At 32.9% G+C, this 22,202-nt stretch overlaps 1 protein-coding gene across 1 annotated transcript in view; it reads left to right on the top strand.

Annotated features, from left to right (window-relative positions):
- LOC139495379 (uncharacterized) overlaps positions 1 to 22,202 on the top strand; it is a 51,925-nt gene that overhangs the window by 15,207 nt on the left and 14,516 nt on the right. Inside the window, exons 6-9 of the mRNA XM_071283686.1 lie at positions 4,566 to 4,672; positions 10,921 to 11,374; positions 17,483 to 18,255; positions 19,943 to 19,973. Coding sequence (XP_071139787.1) covers positions 4,566 to 4,672; positions 10,921 to 11,374; positions 17,483 to 18,255; positions 19,943 to 19,973 — 1,365 coding nt within the window. The remainder of the gene's footprint in view (positions 1 to 4,565; positions 4,673 to 10,920; positions 11,375 to 17,482; positions 18,256 to 19,942; positions 19,974 to 22,202) is intronic.

Below are 22,202 nucleotides of genomic sequence, written 5' to 3'. Positions count from 1 at the left end.
TAACTTTCAGACAATAACTTTTGTGTTAGTTTATGGATCTCTCTGACATTGTACCAGAAGGTACCATATCACAAAGGAAATGCTGGGATTGATATTGGGGGTAATTGCCTCAAAATTTTTGGAATTAGCGGCCAAAAAGTAAAAAAAAAAACATACATTTTTCTAGTTTCAGGACAATAACTTTTGTGTAAGTGTATGGATCTTTCTGAAATTATACTACAAGGTTCTATATCACAAAGGGAAGGCTGAATTTGAGTTTTGGGGCAATTGTCCTAAATGTGTAGGAAGTTGGGACCAAAAAGGACACAAAAAAGCTTTTTTCTAGTTTCCAGACAATAACTTGTGTTCAAGTGTATGGATCTCTCTGAATTTGTACTGCAGTTTGGGGTTTTAAAAGCTTTATATTTTAGAAGGTGGAAGATCTGGATACTTCATACTTTGTATATAGATGCCTCATGTTACGAAGTTTCCGTCAGTCACATGTCCAATGTCCTTGACCTCATTTTCATGGTTCAGTGACCACTTGAAAAACAAGTTCAAATTTTTTGTAATGTTGAATTCTCTCTTATTATTAGTAATAGGATAATTATATTTGATATGTGCGTACCTTGCAAGGTCCTCATGTCTGTCAGACAGTTTTCACTTGACCTTGACCTCATTTCATGGATCAGTAAAAAAGGTTAAGTTTTGGTGGTCAAGTCCATATCTCAGATACTATAAGCAATAGGGCTAGTATAGTCGGTGTATGGAAGGACTGTAAGGTGTACATGTCCAACTGGCAGGTGTCATCTGACCTTGACCTCATTTTCATGGTTCAGTGGTTATAGTTAAATTTTTGTGTTTTGGTCTGTTTTTCTCATACTATATGCAATAGGTCTACTATATTTGTTGTATGAAATGATTGTAAGGTGTACATATCTAGCGGGCAGATGTCATGTGACCCTGACTTCATTTTCATGGTTCAGTGGTCAAAGTTAAGTTTTTAAGTTTTGGTTTTTTATCTAATACTATATGCCATAGGTCAACTATATTTGGTGTATGGAAATATTTTATGATCTTTATGTCAGTCACGCAGGTTTTATTTGACCCTGACCTTATTTTCACGGTTCATTGCACAGTGTTAAGTTTATGTGTTTTGGTCTATTTTTAGCTCACCTGGCCCGAAGGGCCAAGTGAGCTTTTCCCATCACTTTGCGTCCGGCGTCCGGCGTCGTCCGGCGTCCGGCGTCGTCCGGCGTCGTCCGTCGTCCGTCGTCCGTCGTCGTCCGTCGTCCGTCGTCGTTAACTTTTACAAAAATCTTCCCCTCTGAAACTACTGGGCCAAATTGAACCAAACTTGGCCACAATCATCATTGGGGTATCTAGTTTTAAAAATGTGTGGCGTGACCCGGTCAACCAACCAAGATGGCCGCCACGGCTAAAAATAGAACATAGGGGTAAAATGCAGTTTTTGGCTTATAACTCAAAAACCAAAGCATTTAGAGGAAATCTGACATGGGGTAAATATGTTTATCAGGTCAAGATCTATCTGCCCTGAAATTTTCAGATGAATCGGTCAACCTGTTGTTGGGTTGCTGCCCCTGAATTGGTCATTTTGAGGAAATTTTGCTGTTTTTGGTTATTATCTTGAATATTATTATAGATAGAGATAAACTGTTAACAGCAATAATGTTCGGCAAAGTTAGATTTACAAGTAAGTCAACATGACCGAAATGGTCAGTTGACCCCTTTAGGAGTTATTGTCCTTTATAGTAAATTTTTAACCATTTTTCATAAATCTAAGTAATCTTTTACAAAAATCTTCTCCTCTGAAACTCCTGGGGCAAATTAATCCAAACTTGGCCACATTCATCTTTGGGGTATTTAGTTTAAAAAATGTGTGGCGTGACCCGGTCAACCAACCAAGATGGCCGCCACAGCTAAAAATAGAACATAGGGATAAAATGCAGTTTTTGGCTTATAACTCAAAAACCAAAGCATTTAGAGGAAATCTGATTGGGTTAAAATGTTAATCAGGTCAAGATCTATCTGCCCTGAAATTTTCAGATGAATCGGTCAACCTGTTGTTGGGTTGCTGCCCCTGAATTGGTAATTTTGAGGAAATTTTGCCGTTTTTGGTTATTATCTTGAATATTATTATAGATAGAGATAAACTGTAACAGCAATAATGTTCAGCAAAGTTAGATTTACAAATAAGTCAACATGACCGAAATGGTCAGTTGAACCCTTAAGGAGTTATTGCCCTTTATAGTCAATTTTTAACCATTTTTCATAAATCTAAGTAATCTTTTACAAAACTCTTCTCCTCTGAAACTAATGGGCCAAATTAAACCAAAGTTGGCCACAATCATCTTTGAGGTACATTTACCTTGTTTGAAAAATGTGTCCGATGACCTGGCCATCCAACCAAGATGGCCACCACGGCTAAAAATAGAACAGGGGTAAAATGTAGTTTTTGGCTTATAACTCTGAAACCAAATCATTTAGAGGAAATCTGACAAAGAGTTAAATTGTTAATCAAGTCAATATATATCTGCCCTGAAATATGCAAATGAATTGGACAACCGGTTGTTGGGTTGCTGCCCTCCAATTGGTAATTTTTAAAGAAATTTTGCTGTTTTTGGTTATTATCTTGAATACTATTATAGATAGCGATAAACTGTAAACAGCTATAATGTTCATCAAAGTAAGATCTACAAATAAGTCCACATGACCTAAATGGTCAATTGACCCCTTAAGGAGTTATTGCCCTTTATAGTCAATTTTTAACAATTTTCATTAATTTGGTAAATTTTTACCAAATATTTTTCTCTGTTACTAATGGGCAAAGTTCATTATAGATATAATTGTAAGAAGCAAGAATGTTCAGTAAAGTAAGAACTTCAAACACATCACCATCACCAAAATACAATTTTGTCATGAATCCATTTGTGTCCTTTGTTTAATATGCACATAGACCAAGGTGAGCGACACAGGCTCTTTAGAGCCTCTAGTTCTTAAACTATAAGTAATGGGTCAACTATATATGTTGTATAGAAGCATTGTTAGCTGTACATGTCTGCCTGGCATGTTTCATCTGACCTTGACCTCATTTTCAAGGTTCATTGGTCTTTGTTTGGTTATCTTGGTTAATGTTCAGTTTATGTGACAGTTGTAATAAAGCTTAGCTTTATGCCTAGGACTATCAACATAATATCAATGATTAGTATAGAAGGCGAGACATTTCAGCGTGTGCACTCTTGTTTTATTTTAAGTTGTTTATTTCTGATATATATATATATAAAAGCAAATAATAATGATATGGCAGGAGATACACACCAAACAGGATATGTGCATTATTATATTAAGTATTGTGCAATAGCAAGAAATTTTCAATTGCACAGTATTGCGCTATAGCAAGAATAGGTCAACTATATTTGGTGTATGGTAATATTTTATGATGTACATGTCAGTCTCGATGTATCATCTGACCTTGACCTTATTTTCATGGATCATTGATCAATGTTAAGTTTTCATGGTTAAGTTTGTTTCTTAGATACTATAAGCAATAGTTCGAATATATTTAACGCATAGATTGATTGTACGATGTACATGTCTGCCTGGCATGGTTCATCTGACCTTGACCTCCTTTTCATGGTTCATTGGTCAATGTTAAGTTTTCTTGGTCATATCTATAAATAAACTGTTAACAAAACTTTTGAATTTTTGAAATACTAAGGCTTTTCTACCTCAGGAATAGATTACCATGGGTGTATTTGGCAAAACTTTCAGGAATTTTGGTCCTCAATGCTCTTCAACCTCGTACTTTATTTGGCCTTTTTAACTTTTTTGGATTCAAGCGTCACTGATGAGTCCTTTGCAGACAGACTGGTCAACTACATTTAGTGAATTGAATGATTGTTAGGAGTACATGTATTTCTGTTTAGTTTATCTGACCTTGACCTCATTTTCTTGGATCATGCTAAGTTTTTGTGATAGTTGTAGTAAAACTTTATATTTAGAACTATCAACATAATATAAATGGTTAGTAAAGAAGGCGAGAAATTTCAGTGTGTGCACTATTGTTGTTATTCCTTAATTCTATTTTTGTTAAAACTTTGTATTAAATAGCAGCAAAACAAATGTTTTCCTTACTTGTGTCAAAATGTGTTTATTTGTTGTAAAAGTAAGTTAATCAATGTATTGTCAAATTCACGGCCTAGTCATTAAGCAATGTTGAAAAAATGTTTTCCTATAGAAAGTCAGATTGTTTTATAATGAGTAAACCAAAAAACATATTTAATGTTAGAATGTTTACATACTGATTTCTCAAAATATATACCCAAAGACTAAAAATTGTAGTTTTGATGAATTTTTTCTTCATACACCATCCAGATTTATTTTCTTATATTTTATGCCTAAAAAAGTAAGTAGGGGAATGGAATTACTTGTTAAATTTGGTCATGAATTTGTATTCCATCTGCTTCCTTTGTTTAATATTCACATAGACCAAGGTGAGAGACACAGGCTCTTCAGAGCCTCTAGTTTATACTTTTTTTATGACAGATTTTGATTTTATTTTGTAGTATTCTTGCAATATTGGGTCAATTCCATCCTGACCTATTGTAAGGTTGTATATGCAGGCATACCAAAAATCTTGTTTGTTGCCACTCACAAGGACAAAGTACCAATGGTGAGTGATCTTATGTTAGAAATATAGTAGTAAGTCATTGCCATTTGAAACACTTGAATAATGTGTAAAAACTGCTTACATAATGATAATATGCCCATATGTCTTAACTTGACCAAACTTCGTATAAAGCTGCACTTTCGAAAGAACAAGATTCTAATTAAATTGTGGGTAATAGACTTAAGATCAGATTACAGGGCCTATAACTTGAGTAGAATATATGAAGAAACACTTATAGATAAGAAAATGATATTGGTTAGCATTTGTATTAATATTCAATTTGATATATCTCATTGTCATGGAGATTCTTTGCCGTGTCACTCTCGGTCATAGTCTATTGAGTTTAAACAGTTGCTCAGTTTAAATGTAAAAGTTTGTATTTTCTTTGCCGTGTTACTCTCGGGCATGGTTTATTGAATATAACAATTGCTCAGTTTAAATGTTAAAGTTTGTATTTTCTTTGCCGTGTTACTCTCGGGCATGGTTTATTGAATATAACAATTGCTCAGTTTAAATGTTAACGTTTGTGTTTTGTTTGCCGTGTTACTCTCGGGCATGGTTTATTGAATATAACAATTGCTCAGTTTAAATGTTAAAGTTTGTGTTTTCTTTGCCGTGTTACTCTCGGGCATGGTCTATTGAGTTTAAACAATTTCTCAGTTTAAATGTTAAAGACTTTTAAGTTTGTATTTTCTTTGCCGTGTTACTCTCGGTCATGGTCTATTGACTATAACAATTGCTCAGTTTAAATGTTAAAGTTTGCATTTTGTTTGCCGTGTTACTCTCGGGCATGGTCTATTGAGTTTAAACAGTTGCTCAGTTTAAATGTTAAAGTTTGTATTTTGTTTGCCGTATTACTCTCGGGCATGGTCTATTGAGTTTAAACAGTTGCTCAGTTTAAATGTTAAAGTTTGTATTTTGTTTGCCGTGTTACTCTCGGGCATGGTTTATTGAATATAACAATTGCTCAGTTTAAATGTTAAAGTTTGTGTTTTGTTTGCCGCGTTACTCTCGGGCATGGTTTATTGAATATAACAATTGCTCAGTTTAAATGTTAAAGTTTGTGTTTTCTTTGCCGTGTTACTCTCGGGCATGGTCTATTGAGTTTAAACAATTGCTCAGTTTAAATGTTAAAGACTTTTAAGTTTGTATTTTCTTTGCCGTGTTACTCTCGGTCACGGTCTATTGACTATAACAATTGCTCAGTTTAAATGTTAAAGTTTGTATTTTGTTTGCCGTGTTACTCTCGGGCATGGTCTATTGAGTTTAAACAGTTGCTCAGTTTAAATGTTAAAGTTTGTATTTTCTTTGCCGTGTTACTCTCGGTCATAGTCTATTGACTATAACAATTGCTCAGTTTAAATGTTAAAGTTTGTATTTTGTTTGCCGTGTTACTCTCGGGCATGGTCTATTGAGTTTAAACAGTTGCTCAGTTTAAATGTTAAAGTTTGTATTTTCTTTGCCGTGTTACTCTCGGTCATGGTCTATTGAATATAACAATTGCTCAGTTTAAATGTAAAAGTTTGTATTTTCTTTGCTGTGTTACTCTCGGTCATGGTCTATTGACTATAACAATTGCTCAGTTTAAATGTTAAAGTTTGTATTTTGTTTGCCGTGTTACTCTCGGGCATGTTCTATTGAATATAACAATTGCTCAGTTTAAATGTTAAAGTTTGTATTTTCTTTGCCGTGTTACTCTCGGTCATGGTCTATTGAATATAACAATTGCTCAGTTTAAATGTAAAAATTTGTATTTTCTTTGCCGTGTTACTCTCGGTCATGGTCTATTGACTATAACAATTGCTCAGTTTAAATGTTAAAGTTTGTATTTTGTTTGCCGTGTTACTCTCGGGCATGGTCTATTGAGTTTAAACAGTTGCTCAGTTTAAATGTAAAAGTTTGTATTTTCTTTGCCGTGTTACTCTCGGGCATGGTCTATTGAATATAACAATTGGTCAGTTTAAATGTAAAAGTTTGTATTTTCTTTGCCTTGTTACTCTCGGTCATGGTCTATTGACTATAACAATTGCTCAGTTTAAATGTTAAAGTTTGTATTTTGTTTGCCGTGTTACTCTCGGGCATGGTCTATTGAGTTTAAACAGTTGCTCAGTTTAAATGTTAAAGTTTGTATTTTCTTTGCCGTGTTACTCTCGGTCATGGTCTATTGACTATAACAATTGCTCAGTTTAAATGTTAAAGTTTGTATTTTGTTTGCCGTGTTACTCTCGGGCATGGTCTATTGAGTTGAAACAGTTGCTCAGTTTAAATGTTAAAGTTTGTATTTCTTTTGCCGTGTTACTCTCGGTCATGGTCTATTGAATATAACAATTGCTCAGTTTAAATGTAAAAATTTGTATTTTCTTTGCCGTGTTACTCTCGGTCATGGTCTATTGACTATAACAATTGCTCAGTTTAAATGTTAAAGTTTGTATTTTCTTTGCCGTGTTACTCTCGGTCATGGTCTATTGAGTTTAAACAGTTGCTCAGTTTAAATATTAAAGTTTGAATTTTCTTTTTAAGTGAGTTTTATTTCAACAAATATGTTGGCAATATGAAAGTTTAGAATTTAGTGGTACTGCACCAGATGCACATCTTAACAATAAATGTCTCTTCAGTGATGTTAGAGGCCAACATATTTGAAATTCCAAAACGTAATACAAATGTTGATGAGTTTGTGAAATAAAAGATTGTGACAGGGAATGCATGAGGACGATTCATGATTTGTTTTAAAATAAGTTCAATTTTTATCAACAAAAAATTGAAATTAAACAATATCCTTATGTTCATGCAAATACCCTCTTGACATGTTTTAGATTTATTGCCAACTTATTAATTGTGACTTATTTTGTTTACTTGAAGCAGGGGTTAAGAAATCCACTAGCCCGACGCCCGGGACTACAACATTTAGACCTCGGGCAACCAAAACCTTATGCCCGACGGACTAGTAACAAAATATTCTTGGCGTTTCTGAAATAGAATGAACAAAATCCCCTCATCACTTTTCTATTCTAGCCAATCAGATTCCAAGAATTTGAACTGATTTTGTACAAGTTTTAAAATAGAACAAATAACTCTGGGTGGATCCCGTTCTTTCAATATCAATGTGTCAATACAAGGGGTGGTATTGCACCTCCTTCTGGTTAACTTATTGCAATATAAATGTGAATCCCTTTTGACAGCAGAAACCTGACTTTTGTCAGATATAAATTTGAAACATGTGCACATGTTATGGATGCCATTTTGTTTTTGTTTACATAATGCAAAGAAGCTTCCCGAACCATGAACTAAACATTAACAGTCTTCAGAAAACTTAACCTTGATGCAATAATATTTCATCAATCATGATTATCTTCATTGATATTCAAATGAATTCGATTTGAAGAAATAAAATTTATAACGAATACAGTTTCAGTTTAGAGACTGTGTTCAGGTTGTAATCTATTTATAGCCTACAAATAGCCTACCTGTGATAAATGTAAATATGGACATTACTGTACTTGGTTAATAAAACAATTATAAAAGACCTAAACTATGGATGATGAATTTATTCACATACATATGTGAGGTCTTTTAATTAATTTTAATAATATATAATTTTAAAACTAAAAACAAATATGAGTATTACGTAATTAACCAGCTGATAATTCTTTTACAAAAACATGATGATGTTATTGTATCTGATAAAAAAAAAAAAACAATCCTTTAACATAGCCATGTATTATATAGCAGTGGTCAAAGACTTGTATCATCTCCAGATTTGGTCAACTCATTAGATCAGAATATTCAGTGAATATTCAATTATCGATTAATTGAATATATATGCTAAAGGAATATTTTTTGCTACATAAGTTTTGAGTATCATGTTTGCAAAAATCTACTGTACAATGGATACAAATTGTTAACTTTATAGAAATCATTGTTGGGCATACTAGGGCTAGCAGGTCAGTTTTGTTGGGCTAGTAGTTCTTCCAACAGGGCTAGTAAAACTCTGCTACCAATTAGCCCTGGGCAAGTGAGCTATAACAAAATTTCTAAACCCCTGGACTTGTGTTTCTTTACTAGGTAGGTAAAGTGAATTACCAAACAAAAATAATAATAGCAAGTTTTTCTTTCAAAATACCCTTTTCATTGTATTCCCCTTTGGAATGTAAGATTTAACAACTGATAACAGTTTCAATCTGTTATCTTTGAAAGTATAAGATCTAGGTTAAAAGTGTAAAATTTACCTTTGAGAGAAGATGTATGTCACTTGAAAATTTGAGTTAAATCTAATTGAAGAACGAGTTATGAATGATGGTGATGTCAACTTAACAGTCCTGTCGGATTTTAAGAAAGCTTTTGATGTAGTAGATCATGATATTCTCTGTAAAAAATTTGAAATTTATGGATTTGATGATACTGCTGTTTCTTTTTTAAAATCATATTTAAATGAAAGAACTCAACAAGTACAAATTGGTAATGCTCATTTTGAAAAACTGTATATCAAGTATGGTGTCCCCCAAGGCTCCATATTAGGCCCCCTTCTGTTTATATTATACATAAACGACCTTCCTTTGTATATGAAAAATTGTTTCACTGTTATATGCCGATGATTCAACTTTACATCTGTCTGGTAATTGTTATCAAACTCTACAGTCAAAGGTACAAAAAGATTTACATGGTGTTGAGGAATGGTGCAATGATGACAATATGTTCATCAATAAAAATAAAACAAAAAATATTATCATTGGAACGAAGCAAAGAGCAAAGCCACATTACAATGAGAGTTGTTTAACTATTAACAATCAAGTGATACAATCTTCCACATGCGAAAGTCTTTTAGGCTTTTAAATTGACCCTTCCCTCACATGGACAAACCAAATTGATGTGATCTGCTCAAAAATATCCTCTAGACTATATCTACTATTAAAGATTAAAAAATTTCTTAATCTAAAATGCAGAAAATTATTCTATAATGGTTTTATCTTGCCACTAATTGATTATTGTTGTTTAGTGTGGAGTAGTTGTAGCAGTGAGGATTTAAAAAGGATATTAAAATTACAAAAGAGAGCTGCTAGATTAATACTAGAAACCGACCCTTTCGCTCCTTCTTCGCCCTTTTTTCAAACACTTAAACTGGTTGACATTTGAACAGAGAATAAAATATCACAAGTTTGTGATGACATTTAAGTGCATTAAAAATGATGCCCCATCATATCTAACTGACAAGTATCATTATGTTTCAGACAGAAATACATATCCCTTGAGAAATGCTGTTCAAGGAAACATCATACTTCCTAAACCAAAAACAGAATTGTTCAAAAAAAATTTTATGTATTCTAGACCGTTCATGTGGAATACTTTGCCAATACCGTGAAGAAATATTGCAAATGTTAATTCTTCAAATACAACATTTATAACAGATCATTTATTGAAATCAACCTAGCTGTATAAATAATATTAAAAACTGATTATCATGATTATGTCATCATGTTTATTTTTTCATCACATTTTATCAAGTTGTATTGAACATTATTATCATACTTGACTTTTTATACTAATGTATGCAATGTATATGTTTGCATTTTGTTTGATTTTTCATGATGAAGGCCTCAGGGAAGATTAGCTAATTGTGTAAATAAAGGCAACAGTAGTATACCGCTGTTCAAACTCATAAATCCGTGGACAAAAAACAAAATCGGGGTAACAAACTAAAACTGAGGGAAACGCATAAATATGAGGAGAACAACGACACAACACTACAATGTAACACAAACAGAAACGGACCAAGCATCAGACAAAATCCCACGAGAATAACAAATATAACATCAAAACCAAATACAAGATTTTTGGATAGACAAGTACCGTGACACGTTTAATCGCAATGTCAGTTTACTCAAAAATAAGAGAAAACAAACGACGCAACGTTAAATTGTAACACACACAGAAACGAACTATAATATAACAATGGCCATATTCCTGACTTGGTACAGGACATTTTTAAAGGAAAGCATGGTGGGTTGAACCTGGTTTTGTGGCATCCCAAACCTCGCACTTTAATGGCAATGTTAAATATAACATTGAAATGACAACATAATATTACAGGACTACAATACAAATAAATAGGAGAACGTATTAGACAAAGAACTCTCTTAAAATAAAGTATTGTTGTTGTTGTTGTTATTCCACCATTGAAGATGCATTTAAATCACCAGGTGTGCGATACAGTATCTTTACAGTGTATTATTCTGTCAACTTTTTATCTTTAACAGGAGAATATTGAGACCAGACGTGAAGAGCTTTACAGAGGAATTGAGGAGTTGTTTAAAGACCACGAGGGAAAACATCATCTGGTCCTTAGACCTCTAATATTTGTCAATGCCAAAGATCAAGCCGACCCAGAAATAGAAGTTCTGAAGAAAACAATAACAGAACTTACATTCGACCACCCATGCTGGGGTGAAAGAATGCCCAATGCTTGTGTTCCACTAGAGCTAGAGATCGCTGAACTAGTGGCAGAAGGAAAACAAATAATGTCATTGGCTGAAGTTAAAGAATTAAATGCTATCAGCGAGGTGTCTGTCCTGTCCCCTGAGCAGTTGACTGATTTTCTACATTTTCATCATTCTTTGGGAAAGATTGTTTATTTCGATACCCCCCAGCTGAGAGATAATGTAATGATCAACCCTCTTCTTATGGTGGAAGTTATGAGATCTTTTATCACAGGTGCGTATGTATTTTCATTGTGTAGTGAATATATATATTGCAGGTAAAAATGTTCCAATATCTAAAAAGTGTTAAACTACCTTTTATTAGAGCGTGACAGACTGTTTGATAATATTGTAATGCCGTCAATCCCCCTTTTTGAATATGCTGTGTTATTAAGTACAAATAATAATACGGAGATGTCTGTGAGATGATATGCTTTGCATATGAGTGTATTCGATACGCTGATTACACTAAAATTGATTTAATTGTATTGTGTTTCAAGTGATGTTATGAGTGGAATTTACTCGCGGTGACAAGTTTGTTCCCGGAGTGCCGGTACCTTTAGTTCTGTTGTATATTTGAGATATTAACCTTTTTCATGTGTTCCTAAGTTATCCTGTTGGTGTAATAACCTTCATGATGAATACATATGTTAGTTCTTAATGATTTTAAGCTGGAAAACATCTTTATTTACATAAAATGTCCAGTGTTTACATTTTGAATTGCCATTTTTGGGAATTTCCCAAATTAGAGAGATGGTTGCTGATTGGTCCGACTTTTGTAAGAGAGTCTGTGATTGGCCGACATTCTTATAAAACTAAAATGATCAACTACGGAAAGCAGTAATTGTTGTGGTTTGGAATTGAATGTTATGAAACACCAAACTTGAAATCTCGGAGAATTTAGGAGGAAATTAGGAGACGAAATGGGGAGACTTTAGGAGGAAATTAAGGAGATACATTAGGGAGATTGTGGGAGTAAATTAAGGAGACTGATTTGGGAGACTTTAGGAGGAAATTAAGGAGATACATTAGGGAGATTGTGGGAGTAAATTAAGGAGACTAATTTGGGAGACTTTTGGAGGAAATTAAGGAGACAATTAGGGAGACTTTTGGAGGAAATTAAGGAGACGAATTTGGGAGAAGTTTGGAGTAAATCTCGGTGACTCAGTTTGGGTGGTAATAGTTGGTGACAATATATGTAGAGGGTAAATTATACCTATAGTTTTAATTATCAAAGTAATATATGTCTTGGTGACAATACTAACCAATAGTATTTATATACAGATGGTTATTTTAAATAGATGTTGTTGAATTAAGGCTACATAATTTTATAGGTGTTCTTTTATTGAGACCCTTTGTAAGCCTGCATGAGCTATATGCTAATGGTAGCTTTTAAACATGTAAAACTAGTCGACTGAATCTACAGAGTGGTTATACTCTGGATTGTTATATATATATGTGTGTATATATATATCTAATTAGTTAGACCAACCATACCAGGAACCCAACCAAACCAGTAACAGCTAGAGCCTTCACAGCCATCATCTCTCTGACATTTTAAGATTGTTAAATAAATTATCACAACTTTTATATGCTTTGTCTTTTATTTATAAATAATAATTATATAACATTTGATAGACCTCTAGAGTCTAGGTTAACGAAGCTGTAAAGTGTGTTGGTTCGACGGTATTCCAATTAGACGTCGGGCCATACATCTTATAGTAATATAAACCATACCAGTTAAAGAAATCCCTTTTATTTGTAACCTGTTATCTCTAGTGTCCGACACTAACACCAGGGAGGCAGCGTTATAATATCCTCTACTAATATTTATGTTGGTATGTGAGAACTTTTATGTAATATATTAGTAAAAAGATTAATATTTTTTTTATCCACAGTGTTAATAATTGTGAAATGCATGCAATTTTTTAACAGAATTCTGAATAAAAATGTTGTTTTTTAATTGGTGATGTACAGCAGCAGGCAACCGAGGAGTTTACTTAGATACTTAGATCAAATTTGAATTGTGTGGCGTCACTTTTATTATACTAGAGTTATGTCCCTTTAATTTATAAATGGGTAAATTGCTGAATTTTTTGTTTCCATTTTCTTACTTAAGTTTGCCTGAACCAGGGACTTTCTATACTAACAGGACTCGTCTCTATTGATTTTAACTGATTACTCAGCCGCCTGTTTAAAGCTACCAACCAACAATAAACTTAGTTTCGTATTTCTGATATACGATGCTAGTAGTTATTTGCGTACTCCACAGTACATTGTAATTGTATAATTATTATTAGTTGTATATATAAAATCTGATTAATAGCGATTTAAGATGACAAAAAATATAAGATTTTGACAGAATGATAAAGTACTAAAGTAGACGTGTCGTTTTGAAGAACACCCCAAATGTTTACCATACCACACAAGATGGCGGCCACTGAAAATTCAACGAACAAATTCCTCAAAGTTTAAAGATCAATATTCAAAAGACGAGAAATCTTTTGAAAAACATGAAAAGCAGTTTGCAATGACAAAATGCATAAAATTTCATAAAAGCGATTTTTTGTTAAATTTGAACATATAGTTTATTTGTAGTTTGTAGAGATCAGTCTGATAATGTGTACAGATATCGTTATAAGTGACTAGTCCCGTTAGTATAGAAAGTCCCTGCCTCAACCAAACTTTATGAATTCTATACAAAATGCTTATTACCACTAAACAAAAATCAAGTTTGAATTTTGGTGCCTTCCCTTTTACCGTTATAGAGTTATGCTTCTTACAAATGGAAACAATGCAGATTTTTTCGTTTCTGTTCTCTTTCTTAAGTTTACTTCATCAAAATTCTATGCAACTTAAATATAATAGATTTTTTTTCAATTTAAACTGAAACTGATATTTATTAAGTATAAAGGTATCGGTATAGCTATAGAACTACATGGTTTCAAAATATAAAATATATTTGAACAATGCTAAAAAACTTTGAGAATGCAAGTAGTTCTATATCGTTATGAGTTGATTATCAACACAATTATGTTTTGAGACAATGTGTAGTTGTTTACCAACACAATTATGTTTTGAGACAACGTGTAGTTGATTACCAACACAATTATGTTTTGAGACAATGTGTAGTTTTTATATATTTAAACTGAAACTCGTATGCTAGGCTTTTTATAGAAGGTGAATGTAGACGTGGTTAGTGTGACATTTAGTTTCACTAAACTAACATACATTATTGTTTAGGGACCAGCTGATGCACAACTCCCGTTGCGAGATTTTTTTTATGTGTTGGTGGCCTTTGATTGTTTTCTGCATTTTGGTCAGGTAGTTGTCTCTTAAACGCATTCCATGTTTTTATTTTCAATTTTGTTGCAGGATCAATGCATTTTGACCACAAATGAAACACAATTCCAAAATGGTATAAGTGCCCATATTGATGCCTAACTAGTGTTACAAACTATTCATTGGTCCCCATTTTTTAAATATTTGTCAAAAGATACAACAAGTTTTATACACAGATTTAAATGAAATTCCTGCTAAATTAAACCAATAGTTCCAAAGGGTGAAGTTGAAAGTAATTTTTACGGACACCATCACGAGTTGGTTGACTGTTATGAAATATTCATTTAACAGATGATAACGGAATATGTCGTATCTATGGCAATGTCAGTTTATGAGTTTGAATGTGCCTCTGGTATATTTGGCCCCTATTTTATAATATCATATTTGTCTGTTTGTGTTTTTCTTTGTTAGCCATGGCAATGCCAGTTTTTTAGTTTAAATGTCCCTCTGGTATATTTCGCCCTATTTTATAATATCTTATTTGTCTGTTTGTCTTTTTCTTTTTTAGCCATGGCGATGTCAGTTTATGAATTTGAATGTGGTTGTGTATATTTCACCCCTATTTTATAATATCAAATTTGTCTGTTTGTCTATTTCTTTTTTATCCATTGCGATGTCAGTTTATGAGTATGAATTTCCCTGTGATATATTTGACCCCTATTTTAAAATATCATATTTGTCTGTTAGAGATACATTATCTATGATCAATCCAGTGATCAGTTATTGAACTTTTGGATGTAAAATTATCTATGATCAATCCAGTGATCAGTTATTGAACTTTTGGATGTAAAACCATCAAATCATAGAACGAAACATCTGGTTTCATACGAAACAGGTTCAACAAAAATATGCCCTTGAATTTAACAGCTGTAGAATGGTAGAAAAATAACCTTGCATTTCACTGCAAAAAAAATAATTCTGGGTCCTTAAAATATATTTTGGGGCTTAAGAAGCACCATTCTTTGTTTGTGCTTTTATAGAATATTTTGGAAACTCTAGATGACATGGTTACTTAAACTTGTAAACAGGAAAAAAGGGGGGGATTTGATTGGTGATCTTATATGCAATGAAATCTTATACGAAAAGTCTGACTGGACAGAATAAAACTTTACTCATGCCAATTAACAAAGATAAATTTTGAAACCGTTTTTTTTTAAATGTCAATTTAACAAAGACTAAAAGGAGAAAAAACAATGGTGATATTAATCCTATTAAGAGAAGCTGCACATGCACCTTTGACCTGTAATGAACTCTCATTTTTCTAAATTTCATTATTTTTAACTGAAATTTTGCAATCCTGAAATATAGTTAGTGGATTAAGTCTCCAAACACATTTGTAAAAAATTTACATCTCAATGAGACTCTACCATTAATATTAGTAGGCAGAGCAGGCCTGACACAGAGTTTTGGGGAGCTTATTTTGACTTTTTCTATAAATTGCCTATTTTGGGTTTTACAAGAAAACATCTTTTTAAGTTGATCTTTAAGGAATGTACTGTAATATGTAAATGAAATGATTTTGAAGCAGTAACAGTACATTATTTACTACTGGTAGAAAAACAATGTAGTCAATTATTCATTTTTGTGTGTTTCAAACCCCTTACACCATAGTCAGGTGGTGATGTATAGGGATTATAAAAGCCTGACGACTGAAAATAAATAACTTATTCTTATTGATGCGACTGTCATACAAGTGAGAGGTTTAGCTAGCTATAAAACCAGGTTCAATCCACCATTTTCTACATTAGAAAATGCCTGTACCAAGTCAGGAATATGACAGTTGTTATCCATTCGTTTGATGTGTTTGGACTTTTGATTTTGCCTTTTGATTTTCCTTTTTGAATTTTCCTCGGAGTTCAGTATTTTTGTGTTTTTACTGTTTATTACTAAAAGGGAAGCATAACATGTCTCTCTTTGGAATTGAAAGTAAACTTCAGTTTTACGTAAAAACTTATTGAGCCCTCCATGGAGTCAGTTAACTTTTATATGTATAGCTCATTCAGATTTAACAATACAATTACTCATTTAATATCACATTTCTTACATAAATATGTAATAGTTCTTAGTCTTCAAAGTTTAAGGGAATGAGAGTTATAAATGAACCAAAAATACCTTATTAATGAGAACACAGAGGTAATTGTGTGCTGTTTACCATCTTATAGATATCTTTAATATCATATTGAACCATTTTTACTAAGATGGATAGTTGATCATTTATTGGTCCACACTATATTCTATCATGATGCGGCATGGTTTGAATTTTTTTAAGACATTTTGCTCAAATCGCTGTAGATGTAGTTTTACATTAGGATGAAATTCTCTAAATTTATAGAACTGATAAAGACAAAACTTAACGGGGAATCTTCAAATAACCAGTATTTCAAAGAAAAAAAATCACATTCAGTGTATTTAACATTAATGTCTTCTTTGTATATATACGATCACAGCTTGGGAACTTACATCAAAACTAAAAAATTACCCACCCAAAAGGACTGTATTAAGTCAAGGTAATAAACATTCAAAATATTTTTTGACTTAGGATAAATAGTAACTAAGGAGTAGACTTTATACCGGACAATTGTGCTTAAAGCTGGAAAAAATATGAAAGACAGTAATTGACTGACAAGATGTCATCATGGATGACTGCCATACAACATTCTTAGTGTTTCTCCTACAGAAAACATGTACAAACCATGCAAACATTTGAAATCTAGCAGTTTTCCCACAGCACATGCAAGCCTTGTTTCAGATAATTTTCTTCTAAATTGGAAATGATTCAACTTTGACCACCAAATCCCGTTATAACAGACTAGACCAAAAAAAAATGTGTTCTAATATAAAAGACATTTAATTGAAATATGAGGATAAATTGTTTTTTCCAGTGATGATCTAAATGAGTGATACAATTTGTTTTATCATGTAGCTTTTATAGACCGGTATTACCTCATAATTTAAACTATATTTTAAATCTGATAACATATTCTTTGTTTCATTTTTATAGATGTTGCATTTTGGCCCAAAGAAAATAAAACAAGGAAAACCTTCAAAAAAATGTCTGACAATGGAATGATACAAAAAGGAGACCTCTACCAGATTTGGGAACAAGAAGAATTCCGTCAGATTTTACCATTTAAAGAGTACATATTTGATATGCTGATACATCTAGATATCGTATCCGAACAACGGAGATATGATACAAAAACAGGAAGTCGGCTACCAGTAGAAAACTTTTTTGTACCCTGTATGCTTACACAAAGAAATAATACAGATTACTTGACACAAGAATGTACACCAGAGAGGACTGTTAGTTTGGCCTTTGTTTTCAAAGGAACCATCATACCTCCAGCCTTACCAAACCGTCTAATATGTGCATGTCTGAGTATGTGGACATTAAAAGAATACCAAGGACGGAAACTTATGTTTTCTGGGTTTGTTGGGTTATCGTTTGATAAAGACCATGATATTGTTGTCTGTGTAGAAGGAAATAAGATCTTACTGTACCTAGTTCACAAGCGCTCCAAGGGCCTGATAATACCTGATATAGCCACCAGTGTCCGGGATTGTTTGTTTGTTACTTTAGAAAGAATCTCCGAATTTTATCAGTCCTCCATTCATTGTAAAGCCAGCAGCAAGTTACCCTTCCTCACCGAGTACTCCTGCTCGAAATTAAACTGTTTCACTTCAGAAAAGAAGTTGGTCTCCGAGACTGAGGAATGTCTTTGTAAACACGGAGAAAACATTAAAAATAACTGGCGTATTTGGAACAAGAAAAAGGTATGTAAATACTTTTATAAGAACATCACTGCGAGAAATTTAGATTTTTTTTGCGCATATGTGGCCAAGTTCCCTTATTGGATAAGATAGTTACTTTATTTGCATTATATGTTAGACATTCAATCTTTCAACATTATGTAAGAAATATGATATGGTATATGATTGTCAACGTGACAACTCCCCACCATAAACCAAATGACGTAAAATTCAGCACCTTTAGGTTGCCGTAAGATCTTCAACTATGAGTAAAATATATGTTACATATCAAGCTCTTAAAGTCGTTACGTAAAAATGTTAATACATTCAGAGACAAATTTTGTATCTGTACAAACTTGTTGATGCTGGTATGATAGTAACTAAACAGCAATAGACGAATGTATTAGACAGAGGGACAAAGGATGATATTTTTTCCATGACACCTCTATGTTAAAACCTTTTTTTATAAGGTAGAAGATCGAATTAATATTTATAATATTTACCTGACTTAGCTTGTAGTAACTGTCAGCATTTGTCAATATTGTTTTTATACGCCCGTCAAAATTTTGACGGGACGTATTATGGTATACAAATGTCCGGTGTCCGTCCGTCTGTCCGTCTGTCCGGCGTAAACATGTCGCACCGTAACTTGAGAACGACTTATCCAAATTTCATGAAACTTTATGTAGTTGTTTCTTATGATGGTCAAATGATCTGTATACTTTTTGGTGAAAATAAGATTTAAACTTTTTGAGTTACGGCACTTTGTAACTAAAACAGGGGTGTGTTTTTTTTCACATGTCGCACCGTATCTCAAAAACGTTTCTTGATTATTGCTTAAAACTTTACACACTTTTTAGTTATATTAAAATTAATATCTGTATACTTTTTGGTGATGATTCAAAATTTCATTTTTGAGTTTTTGAGTATTTTGTAAAAAAGGGGGAGGGTTTTTTTACATGTCGCGCTGTATCTCAAAAACGATTTATGATTATTGCTTAAAACTTTACACACTTCTTTGTTATATTAATCTAAAGATCTGTATACTTTTTGGTGATGATTAAAAATTTCATTTTTGAGTTATTGAGTATTTTGTAAAAAAGGGGGAGGGTTTTTTTACATGTCGTGCCGTATCTCAAAAACGATTTATGATTATTGCTTAAAACTTTACACACTTCTTTGTTATATTAATCTAAAGATCTGTATACTTTTTGGTGATGACTCAAAATTTTATTTTTGAGTTATTGAGTATTTTGTAAAAAAGGGGAGGGTTTTTTTTTTTACATGTCGCGCCGTATCTCAAAAACAATTTATGATTATTGCTTGAAACTGTAAACACTTCTTTGTTATACTAATTTAAAGATCTGTATACTTTTTGGTTTGATTCAAAATTTTATTTTAGTGATATTTGTAAAAAAAAACAGGGTAGGGAGGGGGGGGGTTGGGGGTTGGGGGGGGATTCACATGTCCCGCCGTGTCTCAAAAACAATAAATGGTTATTGCTTAAAACTTCCACACAAGACGTCGGGCGTATCATGCTCTCATGGCGCAGCTGTTTATTGTTTTTGTTTTGTTTTATTATATGTGCTTTTGTCATTAGTTTCACACATTTTACAAAGTGAAATGTTCTTTTGTGGACCGATGAGCAAGTAGGTTGCTTACATGAAATTATACAAATACTTGAATTGAAGAGTTATTTTCTATTTTACAGGAACAAAAGCAGTGTGATGCTAATTGTCAAGGTAAATGTATCATTAATCTCTCTGCACTTGACCAGAGTTAACATTTAACTTATTAAAATATCCAATTTAATTCCAATCTCATGACATAAACCATGCTACTGATGTGCTTCTATTTTGTGCCGATGACATTCAAACAATACAATGATATTTCACATATTTCAGATTGAAATTTCTTTGGAAAAGTAATGGATTTTAACCATCTGTGTTTATACAATTACAAAAAGATATATGTATTAGAAACTTTCAATTTAGAATATATGATTGGCATGTTAAGTTAAGATTAATTGCTGTAAATTACTAAAATATATCCTATATGTCATATGAGTAAATTGTCTACGATTGCTGTCAACAAATACAACTATGTGCTGTACATAAGATAATACATTTAGGTGTATTTTGTGGAGATAGTTTCGAAGAATTTGAAATTAGATTACTGCATATGTTGCTAAAATTGCGAACCCAACAACTTCAAATGTTGAATAATTATCTCATCTAAACTCGGTATATAACGTACTTTCTTTACAAATTCTACAACTTATCTTTCAGTGCTTTTAACAAGTTCATGATAACATTAACGGTACCAATTTTTCTGCACCAGATGCGCATTTCGACAAATAATGTCTCTTCAGTGATGCTCTTGGCCAAAATATGTAAAATCCAAAGCTTATATAAAAGATGTAGAGCTATAATCCAAAAGTTCCAAAAAAGTATAACCAAATCCGTGAAAGGAATCAGAGCTTTGCATGAGGGAGATACATTCCTTAATTTATAATGTTTTTTAACATTTTGTAACAGCAAATTTAATAACACAAAAAATCCGTATTTTCATGCCAGTACCGGAGTACTGGTTACTGGGCTGGTAATACCCTCTGGGACTAACAGTCCACCAGCAGAGGCATCGACCCAGGGGTAGTAATAACATTAATGGTACCAATTTTTCTGCACCAGATGCGCATTTCGACAAATAATGTCTCTTCAGTGATGCTCGTGGCCAAAATATGTAAAATCCAAAGCTTATATAAAAGATGTAGAGCTATAATCCAAAAGTTCCAAAAAAGTATGACCAAATCCGTGAAAGGAATCAGAGCTTTGCATGAGGGAGATACATTCCTTCATTTATAATATTTTTTAACATTTTGTAACAGCAAATTTAATACCACAAAAAATCCGTATTTTCATGCCAGTACCGGAGTACTGGCTACTGGGCTGGTAATACCCTCGGGGACTAACAGTCCACCAGCAGAGGCATCGACCCAGGGGTAGTAATAACATTAACGGTACCAATTTTTCTGCACCAGATGCGCATTTCGACAAATAATGTCTCTTCAGTGATGCTCGTGGCCAAAATATGTAAAATCCAAAGCTTATATAAAAGATGTAGAGCTATAATCCAAAATTTCCAAAAAAGTTTAACCAAATCCGTGAAAGGAATCAATCAGAGCTTTGCATGAGGGAGATACATTCCTTCATTTATAATATTTTTTAACATTTTGTAACAGCAAATTTAATAACACAAGAAATCCGTATTTTCATGCCAGTACCGGAGTACTGGCTACTGGGCTGGTGATACTTGGAGACTAACAGTCCACCAGCAGAGGCATCGACCCAGTGGTAGTAATAACATAAACTGCTATCAAATAGCTTATTATAAACTATTATAATACAATATATGAACATAGTTAAATTAACTATTTTTGGAGTGTAAAAAGTTCTTTGGATGTTTTCTATAAATTACGTGTTTTTGATGGTCCTTTTGATTCTGTTTTTATTTTTCTACTCTTTACACTACACTTCTACACTATAATATCAAACAAAAGTGTTCCTATTTAATTAAATAGTCATTTGGTAAATATGAATGCAAATATATGTGCTGCAACTCATTTCAGGGATGATTCCACTATATAGTTTAGGGCCGCTTAACGGCCCTTAAACAGGCCAGTGGCCCCAAAAAAATGTTTGTAAATATAAATTCCCAATTCAGGAAAATAAAACTAAAATTGGTATTTCCGAAAAGGTTCCTGTCACCGATTACTGCTACTATATTTTTTCAAAGTTTGTCGTCAAAACGTAGTAAAATCCGGAAAAGAATGCTGACTATGATCGCATTTTATTTACGATTTAATTATGTCAACATGAGGTAAACAATTTAAGCGGCCGGATTCAATTGAAGTTAAAATGTTATGGGAGTATGTGGTGTCGTAAAAGTAGATCGCTCAGCAGGTTGATCAA

This window comes from Mytilus edulis, chromosome 11 (genome assembly GCF_963676685.1).
Source record: "Mytilus edulis chromosome 11, xbMytEdul2.2, whole genome shotgun sequence".
In the NCBI taxonomy this organism is placed as follows: domain Eukaryota; kingdom Metazoa; phylum Mollusca; class Bivalvia; order Mytilida; family Mytilidae; genus Mytilus; species Mytilus edulis.
Note: the sequence above shows the minus strand (reverse complement) of the source record. Positions and strands in the feature narration are given on the sequence as shown.